The sequence below is a fragment of the Lutra lutra genome, chromosome 9 (genome assembly GCF_902655055.1).
Source record: "Lutra lutra chromosome 9, mLutLut1.2, whole genome shotgun sequence".
Taxonomy (NCBI): Eukaryota; Metazoa; Chordata; class Mammalia; order Carnivora; family Mustelidae; genus Lutra; species Lutra lutra.
The window spans coordinates 49,632,602-49,653,646 of record NC_062286.1 but is presented as its reverse complement, the minus strand read 5'-3'; the positions used below and the strand labels follow the sequence as shown (position 1 = coordinate 49,653,646).

Genomic DNA, 21,045 nt, shown 5'->3' with positions numbered 1-21,045 from the left:
AATTACTTTGCTAAAGTACTAGTTGAAAAATATAAAGGGAATCATTTCGAATTTTGGATGTAATATTTTAGTTTAAGCCCAATATAGTTAATTACTTCTCCTTCTGGAAAAGTACTTGAAATTGTCAAAGAAATGTAAAAACCCATTTCAGCTGTGGAAATGAGGGCAGGCTGTCACCTACTGGACAGGGCAAAGATTTTCCAGTTGCTAAGCACCTGACAGAGGGAGGGTGCAGCCAGATGGAGGAAGAATGACCCACTTGAGAAAACAAGTGTCAGGAAGCTGTCCCAATGCAGAAGACTGCAGGGTGATGCTGAGGGAGGGCTTGAGGGAAAGGGTAAGGCTAGACTTTGAACCTGCTTTTAGTTCTAGAATGCACAGTAGGTCCCAGGTAAGAAACTGCCAGATCCTCTGAGCCCAGGTTCCCAATGATTTGAACAGCTGAGTCCAGGTGCGCTCATGACTAGAGAAAGGGGAGCCCAGCTCTGAGTATCTCTGGGCTGTCCCCTACAGTGGAGAAGGAGCAGGGAAGAGAAAAATCAGAGCAAACCCATACCTCCTTCTCCTCTATCTGTCCTTGAAAGATTGAGGAGGGATCCATACAACTCCAAATCCATTTTAACTCCCCTCATTGGGCTACACTTTCTAAGGATGAGCAAAAAGAGAAAATGATTTGATATTTGATAGAGCCGACAAAGGGAACCAATCTGGTAGAGAAGAAAAGATCTCTTTGTGAAAGATCTTGCTTCAAGAACAGATGGAAACTTGAGGTACATGTATCTCCCGCTTTTCTAGAAGACCGAGGTCATTACCTGTTTTCAGTAACTGAAAGAAATTTGAAGAGGATGTTCACTGTTATGAGAAAAGGCAAAAAGCAAAAATAGCTTCCCGTGCTTGTTTTGCAGTGAGCTGATAGCAGTACTCACTCTCAGCAGCAAGAGCAGACGTGCCAAGCTCCTTCTCTAGGAACTACACTCAGCGTCTCAGCCTCAAGTCTCCATAGCTTCGAAATTTGTCTGTGAGCACGTGTGCTTTATCTCAATCTATTTTGTGCATCAGTTAGCCAGATGTGTCCTAAGGTATCAGAGAAGTCTAAGGGAGGTCATTTTTGGGTCTGGGGATGCTCAAAAAATTTTTCCAAGTAAATTAATGGTAATTGCTTCTTTGCTTTATGCCATTTCAGTTTACAAAGGATTTCACAGAAATGCTCTACTTTTGGATAGCAGGAAAAACCTGCAATCCCTTATTTTTAAAACAAGATTTCAGAGGCTGTTGTATCTGTGAAAAGGGCAGGAAATACTTCTTTCAAAGGAAAACATGATTACAGAATCAAAACTGCAAAATTGGGTGATGACTTGATAGAAGAATCCTAGGCTCACCTCACTCCATTGATACAACCAGATATCACCCACATTAGTGTAAATAACCTAGAAAATGACCAGAAGACTGGCAGAACATACCCTCCACAACTAACTGTAGAACAGGCCACATCAAAGAGGGTGGGAAGGGCAGAAATGTGGTCAGGAGCCAAACAGACCTGCAGGACTGTCTGCAGGAGGGAGGGAGACTGTAGACATGAATGGAGAGAGGAGCAGACTCCCACCCCAGGAACCACCAGGCACAGGGAATCCATACTGGGAGGACAAATCCCCATAACATTTGGCATTGAGGGGCGCCTGGGTGGCTCAGTGGGTTAAGCTGCTGCCTTCGGCTCAGGTCATGATCTCAGAGTCCTGGGATCGAGCCCCGCATCGGGCTCTCTGCTCAGCAGGGAGCCTGCTTCCTCCTCTCTCTCTGCCTGCCTCTCTGCCTGCTTGTGATCTCTCTGTCAAATAAATAAATAAAATCTTTAAAAAAAACAAAACATTTGGCATTGAGAGCAGAGGGGGAGATTTTGTGAATTCTTACAATCAGCAGGGTTTAACACCTGGAACTTAAAAATCACTGGGCTTGGCTCTGGGAGGGCCAGGAGGGTGATAAGAAACGGAATCCCTACCCTTAGAGACAGCATAACAAACAGCCCCATGGAGATACAAGCATAGACGCAGCAGTTTGAAAAACACCTGGGTTATTGGGGAAGGAGATTTGTTTATTAATCACAGTGTGTGCATTGGGAGACTTCTCCAAGAACAAAAGAGCTAGTGGGGACCATTTCCCTCCCCCACCTCCCTCCCCCAGACAGATACACAGACACCTGCAGGAACCAGCACAGCATCAACACTCTCCACATAGCTTGCTAATAGTGGGTCCTGCCCCTTCCAATATGCCCTTCCAATATGCCCCTTCCAACCTGGAAGAGCCCATCCAAAATGGTGCCACAAGCTTGGTAGTGTGCAAGCAGTCCTGACAGGGGCTAGCAAACTCCAAAGTGGCTCCTGCCCCGGAGAGAGGGGAAGATAACCATGCATACCAGTCTAACTCCTGCCTTAGCTGTGGACTGGGGGCAGACATCTGGTCTGACTGCAGGTCCCACCCACCAACAAAAGCTTCTCGGAGCTCAACACAGGGAAAACACACTGCAGTTCAGTGCTCTTGCATCTCTGGCAAATGCCTGGTCTGACTCAAAGCCCAAGGCAGCCACAGACTGGCCCACAAACAACACAGGGACCGAACCCTGCCCACAATAGACAAAGAGAGCCATTGCAGATGACTGGACTGAAGGCAAAAGCAGCTCAGCCATGACAGTAGGGCAGATGCAATACATAGGAGACATCTATGAAGTACCACGTTCAGGTGAACTGGAGCCATTGTGCTGCAGAGCACTACAGGTCCTCTTCTTTATAAGGTCACTGCTTTCAGGAGCAGAAGATGGAGCCGACTTTCCTAACACAGAGGGGTGCTTGGGCGGCTCAGTCCGTTAAGCATCTGCCTTCAGCTCAGGTCATGATCCCGGGGTCCTAGGATCGAGCCCCATGTTGGGCTTTCTGCTCAGTGGGGAAATAGCTTCTCCCTCTCTTTCTGTCTGCTGCTCCCCTGATTGTGCTCTCTTTCTCTCTTTCTCTCTCTCTCTGCCAAATAAATAAATAAAATCTTAAAAAAAAAAAAGAAAGAAAGAAACAGACACAGAGAGTTAGACCAAATGAGGAAACAGAGGGGTATAACCAAATGAAAGAAAGAACAGGACAAAAATCACAGCAAGACACCTAAGTGAAATGGAGATAAGTAGTATATCTGACAGAGAATTTAAAGTAATATTTGTAAAGATACTCCCTAGACTTGAAAAAAAGAGTGGAGGACCTCAGTGAGGCCCTCAACAAAGAGATAGAAAACATAAAAAAGAACCAATCAGAGATGATGAATTCAGTCACTGAAATTAAAAATACACTGGATGGAATAAATAATAGACTAGAGGAAGCAGAAGAACAGATCAGCAACCTAGAAGACAGAGTCATGGAAAACAATCAAGCTGAACAGGAGAAGAAAAAAATAATAATAAAAAATGAAAATATGGGGTGCCTGGGTGGCTCAGTGGGTTAAAGCCTCTGCCTTCAGCTCAGGTCATGACCCCAGGGTCCTGGGATCAAGCCTGCATTGGGCTCTCTGTTTGGCAGGGAACCTGTTTCCCATCCTCTCTCTCTCTGCCTGCCTCTCTGCCTACTTGTGATCTCTGCCTGTCAAATAAATAAATAAAATCTTAAAAAAAAAAAAAAGAAAATAGACTTAAGGAACTCAGCAATACCATGATGCATGATAACATTAGCATTATAGGGATCCCACAGGAGAAAAAAGAGAAAAGGGGGCAGAAATAATAATAATAAGAGTTGAAAACTTCCCAAATCTGAGGAAGGAAACAGAAATCCACATCCAGGAGACACAGAGATTCCCCCAACAAAGTCAATCAAGGAAGTCCACATCAAGATACATAGTAATAAAAGTGACAAAAAATAATGATAAAGAATTTTAAAAGTATCAAGATAAAAGAAAAGAGTTATGTACAGCAAAAACCCCATAAGGCTATCTGCTGATTTTTCAGCAGAAACTTTACAGGTCAGAGGGTGTGGCATGATAGACTCAAAGTGCTGAAAGAAAAAAACCTACAACCCCAAAACACCCTATCCAGCAAGGTTGTCATTTAGAATGGAAAGAGAGAGAAAGAGTTTCCCAAACAAAACTTAAAGGAATTAATGACTACTAAACCAAACTTACAAAAACGTTAAGGGGGACTCTCTGAGTGGAAAGGAAAGACCAGAGGTAGGAGTAAGAAAAATAGGAAGCACAAAAACAGTAAAATTAAGTACATCTGTAAAAATCAGTCAAGGGATTCACAGAGTAAAAGGATATAAAGTATGACACCATATACCTAAAATATGGGGGAGGAGTAAGAATAGGTTCAGATTTAAGTGGCCATCAACTTATATGGCTGAGTATATGCACAAGACTTTATTTACAAACCTAATGGTAATTACAAATCAAAAATCAGTAATAGATATGCAAAAAATAAAGAGAAAGGAAACCAAGTATATCACTAAAGAAATAAAAAAGTTAACAATATGGCAATAAGTATAGACTTATCAAGAGTTACTTCTAATGTTAATGGACTAAACATTCCAATCAAAAGACATAGGGTGATGGGATAGATAGAAATTCAAGGTCCATCTATATGATGCCTACAAGAGACTCATTTCAAACCTAAGGACCCATGCAGATTGAAAATGAAGGGATGGAAACGCATTTATCGTGAAAATGGAGGTGAAAAGAGAGCCAAGGTACCAATTCTTATACTGAACAAAATAGACTTTAAAACAAAGACTTTAACAAGAGACAAAGAAGGACACTATAAGGGAATAATTCAACAAGAATATGTAACAATTGTAAATATTTATGCACCCAACATGGGAGCACCCAAATACATAAAGCAGCTAATAACAAACAAAAAGGAAGTAATTGGTAATAATACAATAATAGGGGACTTTTTTTTTAAAGATTTTATTTATTTATTTGTTAGAGAGAGAGAGAGCATGAGCACAGGCAGACAGAGTGGCAGGCAGAGGCAGAGGGAGAAGCAGGCTCCCCGCTGAGCAAGTAGCCCGATGTGGGACTCGATCCCAGGACGCTGGGATCATGACCTGAGCTGAAGGCAGCCTCTCAACCAACTGAGCCACCCAGGCGTCCCAATAATAGGGGACTTTAACACTCAATTTACATCAATGGATAGATCATCCAAGCAGAAAATCATCAAGGAAACAGTACTTTTAAGTGACACATTGGACCAGTTGGATCTAACATACATATTCAGAACATTGCTGAAACAGCAGAATACATATATATTCAGAACATCCGGAAACAGCAGAATACAAGTTTTTTTCAAGTGCACATGGAACATTCTCCAGAATATATCATATATTAGGCAACAAAACAAGTGTCAACAAATTAAAAAAGAATGAAGTCATACCATGCATCTTTTCCAGACACAACACTGTGAAACTGGAAATCAACTACAAGAAAAAATCTGGAAAGAACACAAGGAAATATGGAAATACAGGGAGGTTAACTAGCATGCTACTAAACACTGAATAGGTCAACCAAGAAATCAAAGAGGAAATCAAAAAATGTATGGAGACAAATGCAAATGAAAATACAACAGTCCAAAATCTTTGAGATGCAGCAAAAGCTGTTCTAAGCAAAACAGGCCTACCTCAAGAAGCAAGAAAAAATATCAAATAAACAACCTAACTTTATACCTAAAGGAGCTAGAAAAAAAAAAAAAAAAAAAACTAGCATAGAAGGAAGGAAATAATAAAGATTATAGCAGAAATAAATGAAATAGAAACTAAAAAAAAAAAGAACGGATCAATGAAACCCGGAGCGGTTCTTTGAAAAGATCAATAAAAATGATAAACCCTTAGCTAGGTTACATTAAGGAAAAAAGAAGAGAGAGAGAACTCAAATAAAATCAGAAATGAAAGAAGAGAAATAACAACCAACACTACAGAAATACGAAGGATTATAAGAGAATGTTATGAAAAATTATATGCCAAGAAATCAGACAACCTCGAAAAAATGGTTAAGTTCCTAGAAACATGTAACCTCCCAAAACTGAATCAGGAACAAATAGAAAAGGAGAACAGAGCAGAGAATAGGAAATTTAAAAATTTCTTAATAAAGAAAATATCCCTAAACTTGAGCTTTGACTTAAGATGGAAGCTCTCAATAATGATAGGTAAATACAATACAAACCTCTAAATTAACCTATTTTTCTGGTGTGTTTTTTTGGCATACATAAAGAAAAATCTCAAATGTTTGCAGGCAAAAAACACAAATTATCTAAAATGGAAAAAAATCAGATGGCATCAAATTTCTTTGCAAAACTACATGCCAGAAGACCACAGAACAATGTCTGGAGAATTTGGAAGAAAATGATTCTAATAACTATATAATTAGCTGAACCATTTTTTTTTTCATTTTTAGTTACCCTAGTGATGTTTTTTGAGTGATAATATTTTTATTCTAGAAGTGGATGCCTTAAAAATTCCCCATTCTTAAATCTTAAAATGCAGTGTAGTTTATAATTTATATTTAGTTTGAAGAAACTTAAATTTCAGATAAGCAAAAACCAAGAAATTTAAATGATCCATAGCCCTGCCTCCAAGAAAATAAAAAAAAAATTGAGCATTAAACTTTGCTGCATATCTTTCATGTAAATGCTGTATATCTAACCTGTAAATGCATATAATCATTTTATTAAAAAATCACAGAAATGCCACTATACTATACACATTACTTTGAAACCCATTTTAAAAAAAATTTTATTTATTTATTTGACACACAGAGAGAGATGGCAAGTAGGCAGAGAGGCAGGCAGAGCGGGGAGGGAGGGGGGAAGCAGGCTCCCCGCTGAGCAGAGAGACCAACGCAGGACCCTGAAATCATGACCTGAGCCAATGGCAGAGGTTTAACCCACTGAGCCACCCAGGCGCCCCTGAAACTCATTTTATTTACTGATCAGAGTATCATGAATATATTTTCATGTTAATTAACATGCTTGTGCAATGTTATTTTCAATGGCTGCATAGTTTTTCTTTGTGTGAAAGATCTATTAATGATTTATTATTCGGTCCCCTATGATTGGGTACTTATTTCTAATTTTACAAACTTATTAATCATGTGGATATCAATATCTTGCACATACATTCTCGCCCTCCTGACTTTCTAAGAGTATAACTGCTGATCCAAACCAAGTGTGTATTTAATTTTTTTAAGTTTTAATTTTAATTCCAGTTAGTTAACCAACAGTGTTATATTAGTTTCAGGTATACAGTAGGGTGATTCCACAATCCCATACATCATCCTGCATTCATCACAACACACTCCTTGATCCCCATCACCTATTTAACCATTTAACTACAGAGAACAAACCATCAGTTTGTTAGTTAAGAATCTGTTTCTTGGTTTATCTCTCTTTCTCTTTCTCTCTCAATCTCTCTGCCTCTGTCTCTCTCTTTTTCCCTTTGCTCCCAAGTGTCCACCAATTGATCAATGGATAAAGAAGATGTGGTATATATAAATATATATACAATGAATGTTATTCGGCTATAAAAAAGAATGGAATCTTGCCATTGGCAACAACGTGGATAGAGTTAGAGAGTACAATGCCAAGTGAAATAAGTCAGAGACAGACAAATGCCATATGATTTCACTCATATGTGGATTTTAAGAAATAAAACAATCAAGTGTATATTTAAAAATCTTGATTGATATTGTCAAACTGCTTTCCTGAACACAGTGCCCATCTTCCCCATAACATTGTTAATACTTAGCATTTTCATTAACTTTAATCTGGGCCAATCAAATAAAGAGAAAATTGTATCCCTTAGTGGAATACACCTTTTCATAATCTTTTATGCACTGTTAGTTTTTTTATTTAAAAAAAAAAACCCATAAAAAAAAACACCCTTATTCTTACTGATTTTTCAGGGCTTCTCTATGTTAATTACATTGATGATTTGTCTCATACGTTGTATTTTCATGGAGTTTCTTTGATATACACAATTTAAGAAATATATCTTTATCTCTATATCTGTATAGAGGTATATATCTTTATCTCTTTATCTGTATTCAAACCAGCAATTTCTTTCATTTTGGCCTTTGGTGTTAGGAAAAGTCTCTTCTCCATCCCAACTATACATGGAATTTATATTGGTCTTAAGTTGTGAGAAAGGATAGCCTGGAGTTTCCCCAGAACATGTTTTATGGACAATAGTTCTGAGGGATATTAATGGGATTAATCAAAAGAAGGATTTTATGATCAAATAAGCTTGGGAAACATAAGGTTTAAGCGAAACTTTCAGGTCTTTTTATTGCAATACTTAATCAGGGGGGAGCCTATTCATTGCAATATAATTTGAACTAGCTAAACAGTAGGAAGAGTTCAAATATACATGAAAATCATACCAGAAATATAAATGATGTTTTCCCATAAGGAAGAATACTATGCAGCTATTAAAAAAAAAGAAGAAGAAGAAGAAGAAGAAAGATGACAATGCTTGCTCCATATGGTGAGAAAGGACATCTGAGATGAGTCGTTAAAGGAAAAAGCAAGAATAGGTTGTATTATCTATTTTGTGTAAGAAAGAGAACAGCAAGATCATATACACAAACTTTTTTAAGATAAGCACAAGGAAACTTTAGAAAGTTCACAAGAAAATTTTCCTGATTACCCTTTTACAATAGCTGTATTTTTAAACCACATGAATATATTTCCTATAAAAATAAATAAAACATTTTTGAATGGAAAGCCTCTCAGAGGCTTCAGTGTGTTAACATATGTTGCTACTCTCCAAGCTGTAGGCGGTGGTGGCTTATGCAGTTACCTATAAAATCATTTGAGTTAGAGAATTCTACAAAATTTTGGTTGATCAGGTTCCCCTCCAAATTTACAGATTTTGACATGCCATCTGTAGCATACACTAAATACAACATTTTATAATAGTCTTGGGTTTCTGTGTGTGTGTGTGTGTGTGATTTCCTTTTTTTTTTTTTAATTAATTCTATCCCCAGAAATGATATTTTCATATCTGGAAGAGTGAGTCACTTCTTATCATTGTTTTTCAGTATTTTGCTGATATCAAAATTAATTCTTCTTGTTCCATCTTTTCTTGAACTATTTTTATCTATTTATCCTTTTTAAATGACTTGCTTTATCGGTTACCTAAACATACTTGTGGGAAGTTTGTGGAGAACTGATAGCTTTATGAAATCATGTAAAGATAGAAGGGTGTTTACACATTTTGACTCCTGTGAATAATGCTGCTTTACAAATGGCCTGTTTACAAATGGGAAAAAAGAGAAAGGAAACTGTTTCCTATATGCTCTTAGATATTTCCAGCATTTGAATCAGGTGAAATGTTTCTCAAATATTCTCTTATGCTATTCAGTAAAGTCTAATAGCATGATTTTTTAAAAAAGATTTTATTTATTTGATAGAGAGAGAGAATTTATTTGATAGAGAGGGAACACAAGCAGGGGGAGTGGGAGAGGGAGAAGTAGGGAGCCTGATGCAGGACTCGATCCTAGGACCCTGGGATAATGACCCAAGCTGAAGGCAGATGCTTAACTGACTGAGCCACCCGGGCACCCCTAAAATAGCACAATGTTTTAATTTTCTTCATATAGCTCTTATTTCTTAACTATTCAAAGTGTTTTAATTTTTTTTCTGCTGTAAAGGAGATCTTATACATTTATTTTCTCAAGGATTATTGCTGATAAAAGCTACTTTTTCCTTTAATAGACACTATATTTTAATAAATTTATCTTGACATTTGTTGAAACAAATAATGATGCTTTCCCTTGACCAATTAATTAAAAGAAATACAACAGATTTCTTGATAACTTACTAACCTTATTTGCTGGAAAAAGTCATGCTCAAAAACAAACCATTGCTATTTTAATATCATTTTGACTTTTTTAGTGACTTTTAATTAGGATGTTTGCATATATGTTTATAAATGGTATTGGCCTGAAGGGTTCTGGAGTTCTCTTTGTTAGTTTTTCACAATCATATTGTGCCAAGGGTGTATATAACTTAGCAGGTACTCCATATGGTTTTGAACTCTAGGAGAGCTTACAGGGTGTTTGAAAGAATTTCTCTGCACAAATTTTGATCCCGGTGCCTTTCATAAATGTTGTTGTTGAACAGTATTTTCATTCCTTTCCCCTCAAGCTGCATCAATTTGATATTTACAGTTTTGTAGGAAATCATCCATTTTTATCTTACTATCAATTATGCTGTCTAGCCTGGGTGTGCCTTGTGCCCAGTCTAAGAGCAGCTGTCTCTGGAAGCTGATCGTGGCAGTTCAAAGGAATATCAAACTACGGGGTCCCATCTTCCTCAGGCTTATACTGTCCCCTCCAAATTAGGGGCTGCTCTTTTATGTCTTGCCCATGATAGTCCTTGGTGGTGGCTGCCTCTTCCTTGGCTCTGTCTGCACAGTATCTACCAGAAATGGAGTGAAATTTCTGGCATTTGTATGGCAACCTTCCTAGTTTCTGTATTAATGTAGGCTTTTCCTTTCTTTTTTCTTTTCTTTACTTTTTTTTTTTTTTTTTAAAGTTTCCTCCTCCTCCTCCTTTGCTCACTCTTAATTTCTTTCTGGGAGTCAAGGTTAAAGGATTGTTTTTATGCAACCATCTTTCCCTGAAGTGTCGATGTACTTTTCATTCTTGGCTTAACTGCTTTTCATCAACAGATGAGACAATAATACCAGGGGCCCTGGGCTGTATCTATAAATGTAGCAGGTGTCAGGGGAGGAGATTAATCATAACAGCTAGCATAAACAATCAGTCCTGGAAACACTAATGCACTGACACCCCTTTGGCCAAGGCCTGGAGCAGCTTGGCAAAGGATTCACATTTCTTTTCCTTCATTTATTTGTGAAATAATCAAGAAGGTGGAAAATTTGAGAAGTAATGCTTCAGGTACATTTTCTGATACTCCCTTTTCCCCTCATATTCTTTCAGTTCGTTGATTTTCAATTTTCATTATTATTAATGAGAGAAAAAATATGTATCAATATAAAAATTTCAGCTAACTTCTGATGATGGGCTGTAATGTATAAAAGACAAAATTCTGCAAAAAAAAAAGCCAGCACATTTTTATAGTCTTTCTTACGACTAGTATTTATAAAGAATTATATTAGAGTTAATATATACGCTCAAGTTCACGTCCATGAAATTTCCAGGTAATTAAAGTCACGAATGATGTTATTTTCTTGCATTGCCTCCTTTCCCAGTACTATTGGTAATATTTGGAATTCAGAATCGGCATATCTTACTTCTTGCCACAGTTCTACTGCAACGTTAGGTACATGGAGGTCTAATTAATAGAAAATGGTATATGACCAATGATAATAAATGATTCAGGAAAACAGAACTCCCCCACTGTCTAAATCTCATTCATTTGGATGTCTTTCTCATTTTTCATCCTCATTACAGACTTTTTCTTGGCCTTGGTGGTAGGCCCTCTGATGAAGAAGTGTGGACTCATTCATCTTACTTGTCCTCGGGGGTATTGCTGCGGAACCTTCTGGGACCACTGCAACCTGACAACTTGTACAGCATCCTCAAGAGTGGGCTTGGCTCTGATTAACTTTGAAAGCTACGGCACATTCCTCCTCATTTTAGTAGAACAGGGAGGTCGATGTATTTCTTTTCTGTACTTCATCCTTTCCCTTGCATTTTTCTCTGCCAGGAGGAGTCCCTTTTGGTCACCCATGAAACCAGTCCATCCATTCTCTTTTCATAGGACTTCCTGGGCAGTGTCACAGTTCTCCAGAGCAACCAAAGCCAAGCCAGCTTGCACATGGTGGCAGCATTCAATTACAGATGATGATATATTACATTAATAACGAGCTTACATCTTCACTTTCATGACTGTTACAACATTAGGATATTTTCTCTAACCGTGCGCTGTAAACATAAGCGGGGGAGGGCAGAGGACACTGAAGTAGTCCCCGGAGGGAATCTGGGGATGGAGCTAGAAGCAGCTTGTTTTAAAGCTTCGTGTCTTATCTTAAGTCAGATGAAAGAACTCATTGGAGTAATGAATTTTCAAAGAACAGATTCGTTAACAGAATTATCAATCATTTTTTTAAAAGATTTTATTTATTTATCTGACAGACGGAGATCACAAGCAGGCAGAGAGGCAGGCAGAGAGAGGAGGAAGCAGGCTCCCCGCTGAGCAGAGAGCCCGATGTGGGGCTCGATCCCAGGACCCTGAGATCATGACCTGAGCCGAAGGCAGAGGCTTTAACCCACTGAGCCACCCAGGTGCCCTATCATTCATTTTTGAAAGATCTACTTATTTATTTGAGAGAGAGAGAGAGTATAGGAGCAGAGGGGGAGGGAAAGAATCTCAAGCAGATTCCCCGCTGAGTGAGGAGCCTGACACAGAACTGGATCTCATGACCCTGAGACCATGACCTGAGCAGAAATCAAGAGCCGGACACTCAACTGACAGCCACCCAAGTGCCCCCAAATTATTATTTATGCACACATATAAACATATGTGTATGTGTATATGTAAATACTCATAACAGGTTGTAGAAACATGTTTAATGACATAGGAAATCATTCATGACATGGTAAATGAAATTAACAGATAGTAAGATGTACATACAAATTACTCCTATTATGAAAAGATATTCAACCCTACTTGTAAAAAGAGAAATGCAAATTTTAACTTTAATGGGCAAAAATCTCAAAGCTTGACAATACACTACTCTGTTGGGAAGACTGTAGAGGAACCGGGACTTTCATACACTGCTGGTTCAGAATGTAAATTAGCACCATTCCATATGGAGGGCAAATATCAAAATTAAAATGTTATATGTCTTTGACTCAGCAATTTCATTTTTGGAAATTTTTTGCTATAGATAGCCTTGCATGATATATGTGAAGGCTATCCATGGCTGTGCTCTGGAATAGCAAAAGGCTGGAGATAATCCAAAGTCCACCCAAAGTGTGATTGGCTAAATAACATTGTACATTTGTAGCCTGGAGTACTGTGTAGCTGAGACAAAGAATAGAGATGTTCTTCGTGAACTGATACGGAAATATCTCTAAGATACATTAAATTTTAAAAATAAGATACAGAGTGATGTGCATAAATATGAGCTACATTTTGTGTTACAGAGAGGGAAGCAATCTGTATTTGTGTTGACTTGTGTGCCTGTAAGACACTTCAAAACAAACTAAGAACAGTATTTCCCTAGAGAGGGAGTAAGAGACTGGAAGAATATTCATCAAAATGTTAGAGCCTTTCATGAAAGATGAGCATACAGATGATTAAAGAAATTATAGGAATTTTCAGTATACTTCAAAATTTGCTCATTTTTAAAAATGCAAAATAAAGTTTGAAATGTTTTCTAGGAAACTGACCAAGTCTGTTGGTAGCATTTTATTGCCCAGAGGTACATGCTTATGAATATAGAAGTAAGGGGTGGGGGTTATGGAAACTGTCTGGGCCTAATGCTCTACTCAACGTTTGCCACTCCTTCCAGGGACAGCATTTGTCCCATTTGCTCTTAGACCAGTTGGGCAAATTCCAGGTGGGCTGAAATGTAGGAGTCAGCAAGGCAAAATGCACGAGGTTAAGTAAGCATGAGAATGCAGTGGGGTCCATCCATGCTTTGGCTTATTCAAAGGTAAAAACTTATGAATAATATCATGCTAGGCAAAGCTCCATGCCTCAGAAGGTAATTCTTAAGGAACGACCTTCTGGGGTTATCCCAAGGAAAGCAGTTTCTTGAAAGCTTGTAAAAGCAAAATCCTTTGAATAGCATTTAATTTACAGTTAAAAAATATGAAGCATACATTCCAGAAAAATGGATGAGCAAAATCACCTGGTATTATGAATGGTTTTTAAGCAAGCACTCATGCTACTACCACAGAGCTCAGGAAATATAATATTGTCAGCCCCTCAAAAGCATCCCTAAGTGTCTCTTCTTGGCCACACCCCTTTCCTTCCCATGAGAGAGAATCACGTCTTCACTTTCATGGTGACTACTACTTTGCTTGCATTTATAGTTCGACCACCTACTGATGTGCTCTTAAAGATGTACTTCCATTTTCCTCAATTTGTTTTAAGACTTTGTAAGAACCAGCCACGTTGCATAGAGCTACATTCTGTTCGTTGTGTTAATTACATAGTATTCTGTTACATGCTTGTGTCACAGTTTTTTACCCATCCTACTGATGATGGACATCTGGAATACCTCCAGTTTGGGGCATTAAGAACAATGCTGATATGAACCATACTCTAGCTGTGTTTGGGTGCACATGTGCATGCATTTTTCTAGGGCAGTTACCCCTGGGCAAAAATGTGGGGTGATAGTGTGTGGATAGCTTCTGCTTTTCTGGATACTACAAAATGTTTTCCAATATGGTTTTATCGATGTATGCTTCTTCTAGCAGTCGACAAAGATTCTCATTGTTTCCTAATTTCACCAAAAGTTCTAAATGCTTGGTCGAGTCAGGCTTCTTAACATTTGCCAGTCTAATGGGTGGGCAGAAAGATGTCATTATGGTTTTCATTTGTATTTCACTGGTGATGAATGAAGTTGTGTGCCTCCTCACATATTAACTGGTCATTTGGACATTTCCTTTTGCGAAGTGCATATGCAAAACTTTTGCCTGTTCTTTTATTGGATTGCCTTTCTTTAATAGTGCTTAATTTAATCCATGTATTAATAAAGAGCCTGAATGATGAATGATCAGGGCTGGAGGTTCAGCATGTAGCCAAAAGGCAAATGCAGCAATCTAAGATTTTTCACAAAACCTTTTTATATAATTAGCTGGCACAAATTATTAATCAGGCAAATTGGGCCTAAGCATTTGCCCACCACACTGTCTGCTGCCAGTCATCTACCCATGCACCCAGATCTATGAATGATGCGCCAGACTCTTCCCATGTGCTTGGCACTGGGCTAAGCATGTGCCTTATTTACCTTTTCTTGATACCTCTATGTGGAATGTTCCATTCAGCTTAGAGGCTTAAATAACTTGACCATGATGACTCAACTAGACAGTGATGTGGCTGGGAGTTGAGCCTTCATTTAACTCCAGACCCCATGTTCCTAACCTAATTATTATACTGCCTTAAAGAAAGTTTCCTTCTGGTTTCAAATTTGGGATTATTGTCTGCTGTGGAAATGGCAATCAGTCCCAGCAGAAGCAGAAGTACTTAGGTTAGAGCTAGTAAAACTTAAATTCTCTAAAAGTATATCATAAGGCATTATGAAGGATACTGACAAAACGAAATAGGCTTACATAAAGCTTACTACGCACTCGACTTATGTTTGCTTCACAGACATCATATGTGGATGACAAATACAGATTCTTTCAACTTACTACTGTATCCATAAACATTTTACACATCTTGAGTAGATAAAATCAGATGCAGTTCTCCAGACTCATTTTTTTAAGATTAAAATCATGAAATAAACATATGCTATTGCCTTTCTCTGATTGACTTATTTCGCTTAGCATTACACTCTTGACTCCAACCATGTTGTTGCAAATGGCAAGGTTTCCTTCTTTCTTATGGCCAAATAAAACTCCTCCGTGTGTGTGTGTGTGTGTGTGTGTGTGTGTATCTCATATCTTCTTTATCCATTCGTCTTCACTCACGTGTGGAATTTAAGAAACAAAACAAATGAGCAAAGGGAAAAAGAGAGAGACAAACCAAGAGACAGACTCTTAACTATAGCAAACAAAATGATGGTTGCCAGAGGGAAGGAAGGTGGGGAGAGGAGCGAAATAAGTGAGCTCTTAGCATGGTGAGCACTGAGTAGTGGACAGAACGGTGGAATCACTCTATTGTACACCTGAAATTAATTTATGACGGTATGTTAACTCTACCAGAATTAAAATTAAAAACTTAATAAAAATAATAAAATTTTAAAAATGAACAAATAAAAAGAAGGAAGAAGTTCAAAAAAATCATGAAATAAACAATGATGGCAAACCTAAGCATGCTTCTAGTACAGCTACTCTAAATTCTCATTGCAAGGAAAGAAGACAATCAGCGTACTGTATCGAGTCTCAAAGGGCTTTCTTCATCATTAACAAGCATAAGACAGCAAAATGTTTCAGAGTAAAACTTTAAAAACTACTATTTCTTGGGCAAGACTCCAGGGATCTGTGTAAATACCTTTGTTTCCATGTTAAACTTGGAATTTGCTGGAAGATAAACGGACTGTATTTTGAAACAAAACTGTAGGAAGGTGAGCAGACTTGGAAAAAATCATGTGAACCAAGTCAAAGGCAGTTTCTAAGCAGCTTACAGAATGGGCTTTAATTCAGGGGCTTTCATTTTTCCCTTCTGAGGGAACCTTCTGGCTTGAACACATTCACGGGCCCTGTATAGCTTGGAAAGCTCTGTTCTTTCTCCCGCTGAGACCCCACTCAGGCTTGAGTTTCATTTGGAAGAATAATTTTCAATGTCTCCTTCTAGGCTGAGCATTAATCCCCCCACTGCTTGATCGATTAAATCCCACTGCCTGTGTCTGGGAGCAAAGCCTGGGCTTTATGTATTGCTTTCTGGCAAGCCCCATTTCCATGCTCCGCGGAACTCTCTGCAGCAGGCTTTCAGACCCTCAGATCTTGGGGGCCAACAGGTAGTGTCTCATGTTACCACCTAATGAGTTTAAAGGCCTATAATGATTCTACCGCTATCTGATGAATTTGGTTCGATAACAGTATCTTACATTTTGTATGGCATTTAATAGCTTACAAGGCGAGGATACATTATCTCGTTTGCACTTCACAGCAGTTGTTTATGGGAAGCAGAGCTTATCACTTTCAATTTAACAATGAGGGGGGACTGTGATCCTTGCCCGGAGTCATAGAAGTAGTAATGACAATCTTGTTATTAAAACATAGATCATCTGATTATTAACGCCAGTGTTCTCTTATGATTCACATAATAAACCCGAGATTGGAGAATTACAGAGAACTGTCAAAGGACCCACCAGACCAATGTGCTCTGAGCCCAGGAAACGGACAGTGATCGAAATGTCACATTGCCACTCACCTGAGCAGAACAAAACAAAGAATAAGCCATTTCAATGTCGCCTCTAGAAGAAGTCCTGGAGAAAATTGCCAGGATTTCTTTGAAATCCCTTTAATGCGATCAGTCAGGCCCCTGAAGATAAAAGCAGGCCTGCCTTGTAGGGAAACCTGTAACTCTTAAGGTCTCATTGTACTGGCCTTGCCTTCCCATCCCTTTTTTTTTTTTTTTTAAAGATTTTATTTATTTATTTATTTATTTATTTTTTTATTTTTTTTAAAGATTTTATTTATTCATTTGACAGAGAGAAATCACAAGTAGGCAGAGAGGCAGGCAGAGAGAGAGGAGGAAGCAGGCTCCCTGCCGAGCAGAAAGCCCGACGCGGGGCTCGAACCCAGGACCTGGGATCATGACCTGAGCCGAAGGCAGCGGCTTAACCACTGAGCCACCCAGGCGCCCCTTATTTATTTATTTGACAGAGAGAGATTACAAGCAGGCAGAGAGGCAGACGGAGAGAGAGGAGGAAGCAGTTCTCCCCGCTGAGCAGAGAGCCCAATGTGGGACTCGATCCCAGGACCCTGAGATCATGACTTGAGCGGAAGGCAGCGGCTTAACCCACTGAGCCGCCCGGGCACCCCCTTCCCTTCCATTTTGAATGTGTATCTTATTTCTCCACCTAGAAAACCCTGGAAGATAGGTGCTGTGGCTTGGCTTCCCCCACAGGCACACCCTGAGATAAAGATTCAAGCGCAAGTGACTTCGTTAGAAGGAGAAAGAAATGCCAGTAGGGAGGAGGGCAGTGGTACAGAGAAGGGTGTGTCAGCGGGGGTGACTGGAGCTTCACCCCGAGACAAAACCTTGGACACAGTGTGAAACACACACCTCAGAGACATCCCCCCTGTGTGCTGAGGGAGCTGGTGTTCAGACTCCAGCTGCTATCTGCTGTTGAGAGCTGCTAGGAGCAAGGATAACTCCCCCACCTTCTGGCATGCCGAACAAGAGGGCAGAGCAGCGTTCTGGAGAAACAAACTCCCAGGCAAAGCAATGCAGACACTGGTGGGGTAGAGTCGCGGTAACCCGCAGGAGGATATGGAAGAACGCTTGGATGGCAGGCTATAACAAGATCCAGGTCTTACATATTTTAAAATTTTCACTCAAAGTCCAGAGTAGTATTTGGGACACAAAGAGTCCCTTGATAATGATGGACCCATCAGCCTAACATCAGACTGGTTATGAGAAATGCTTATAGATGACACTAAATTGTAACCAACAAAAGAACATGGAAAGAAAGAATAAGAAAAGACAAAGAAGGCGTCACCGGGGAATCATCCCTACTCACACTTTCTCGTAGATCTTGTCGGGATGTTTGGGCCATTCAATCATGCACACGACTCTGTTGGGCATGGTCTCTGTGGTTGAGTAGTAGCCCTGGGGGAAGGCCAGTAGAAGAGCCAGGACCCAGATGACACAGATGACCACCTTGGTGGCCGTGGCTGAGAGCCGAGGCTGGAGGGGATGGATGATGGCCATGTACCTGGAACAGAGAAGAAAGGACAAATTTCTGATTTGGTCACCAAAATTTGCATTGGGGATTAGCATTGTGCCTACCAAAGAAAAATTCCAGGGGAACATTTAACTTCTGATGACTTTTATGACTATTTTCTGATCACTTTTGCATACTCTATCCTTAAATTTTATGACTCTTAGGACATAAAACCCTAAAATCCGTAAGAAAAGACAACCAGGTTTTCAAATATCTAGAATCCATCTAGCAACATTATAAGAGAGACATTTTCATTATTAGGATGCTCACGCTGGGGACATGATAACCAAATATAGATCAGAGGCATACGGTAGAATTAGAAGGACAAGAACAACGTTGTCAATTTATTCAATATAAAGACTATCTTTCTCCTTCTTGGATTAAGGAATACTGTTGATAAAAACATTGGCTTTTTAAAGTTCTTATGTGGCAATTTAAAAGGCTAGCAATCTTATGTCAACCTCTACAATTTGAGGGCTAATGAAATACGAGAAAGGAGTAGCCTAACAGAAAACACCAGCTCCTGGTGAAATCTTCATCTGTTCTTTGAACATCTAGAAGTCAGTGTGTGGCTAACAATGCATGCCTCATGGGGAGAAAGACAGTCTCCTCCTGCTGAGACAGACACACTTGGGTATATTAAAGTCTGGGGTGGGCGGTGAAACCTCATTCATAGGAAGGGGGAAGCAACGTGAATGATGCCTCAGGACTTGGAGCCACTCCCCCATGCCCTCTCATCTGGAATGGAGCCCCAAATGAATGTGTCCACACGTTTGAATTTGTGCCGCCTCTGAAATGTAGAAGAGATCTTAGGAATAATAAATACTCCAATCAGCATTTGCTATCAATTATAATCACATCAATTCTGCATCCTCCATTTTAAAAGGCATTTTGCTCTGTTTATTTTTTCTTGTAAAGTTTATGGATCCATCCCTTAAAATATGCATTCTTTATCAAAGCAGAAATTATGTCTCACACGGCCTTTGGGGTTTAAATATTATTGGACAAAACCTTACATTTGGTTCTCTGATATGCAGGTATTTCTGGCTTCTATGGGACAGAATGGCCAATGGAATCTTGGGAAAAGAGCAAACAAATAGCAGCCCAGCTGTCAGCTGGCTGCACATAATCCCGCATAATTCTTTTTCTACACCCTTTGGACTCCTAGGATCTGTAGGCCAGAACTGGGACCACGGTTACAATTTACTTGTAAATTGCTTTACAAGTAAAGCAATTTCGTTCAGCATGTGCACTACAAATTCGCACCAGGCACCTGCCGCACACAGAACACAGCTTTTCCTCCTGGGTTCCAAGCTCCTCACATCTCTGGGGAGAGCAGACACATAAATTAAGCAACCACAAAACACGACAGTAGGATATGTGACCTCAAGTGGTAATCCGATAAACGCCTTAGAGCCCTAGGAGGCAGCAGCGGAAATCAAGTCTTGGAATGGCAGGGGGCCTGTTGGAGGCGCTTGAAGAGGTGGGCTTAGCTGGTTTTGGGACAAGTCTGCTGGGCATCCTGCTTAAAGGTCAGGAAGCGTTCAAAGCCTTCCTCTCTTCCCTGTGCTGTTATTAGATCTGACTCCCCGTCCAGGAGCTTTTTGGCTTAGTTTCCGTGAAGCCTTCTTTGAGTGATGTTTTATAATTCTAAACTTTAAAACACTTTTCTCCACATTTTCTTCCTAGCCATCTAGGCTTGCTTCTCAAGGTAAGCCTAGGTACGTCAGGTCAGCCTTCACATACATGATCAGAAGTGATAACCTTCAGGAAGAAACCCCACAGAATCTTTTCCTTCTCTCTCTTTTGGAAAAATGGACAGGTGGTCTAGAATTCAGGAGAGAGTGGAATTCAGAAGAGACTTGGAACAGATATTTTGGTGAGGGTGAGCAGTAAGCCATAAATCTTCTGGCAAGTTTCCTCGGTTGAGTTGGTGGCCATAAAACCTATCATTCAGTTGCTGTCTAGAGCACCAGACGGGGCAAAGCCAGCACCAGAGGGGCAAAGACAACTCTCAAAATGCCGTGAATCAAGCCTGTGTGTCTTCTTTAGATTACCCCAAGGGGCCATAGCTGCTTCCAAGGGAGGTCCGCTATGCTGTAGACCTGATGACCTTCCACCCTTGGGGTGGTCTACTGAAAAGAACCCTGAGATGTCTTGATTTCCTTCCTGGATCTGCCTCTTTCTTGCTGCCTAAAGCCAATGAAGCACTGGTTCCCTCTTCCGTCATGGAGTGGCTGTGGACAGGGAACCCAGAAGCAGAGCCAATGGAGGTGAACTGTGCAGTCACTAGTGTCCTTTCCAATCTGGTGATGGGCTGGACCTGGATGGTCATTAATGATGTTTGCATTAATTGTAGGCTGGCTTACTGGATCACTTGCCAGAGGCAAGATCTTTCCCCTACAAAGCTGGACACCTAGCTATGCAGATGCCTTTCCTTTCCAGCACCATCCAGGCTTCTGCTTTCACTGTAGTTGTGCATTCTCAGGCTCTACAG

The 21,045-nt window shown here is 39.8% G+C and overlaps 1 protein-coding gene across 3 annotated transcripts in view; it reads right to left on the bottom strand.

Annotated features, from left to right (window-relative positions):
• TACR1 (tachykinin receptor 1) overlaps positions 1-21,045 on the bottom strand; it is a 178,035-nt gene that overhangs the window by 56,337 nt on the left and 100,653 nt on the right. For all 3 annotated transcript variants that reach the window (XM_047745463.1, XM_047745462.1, XM_047745461.1), the window contains one exon: positions 18,345-18,539. In XM_047745463.1, the coding sequence (XP_047601419.1) occupies positions 18,345-18,539 (195 nt within the window). The remainder of the gene's footprint in view (positions 1-18,344; positions 18,540-21,045) is intronic.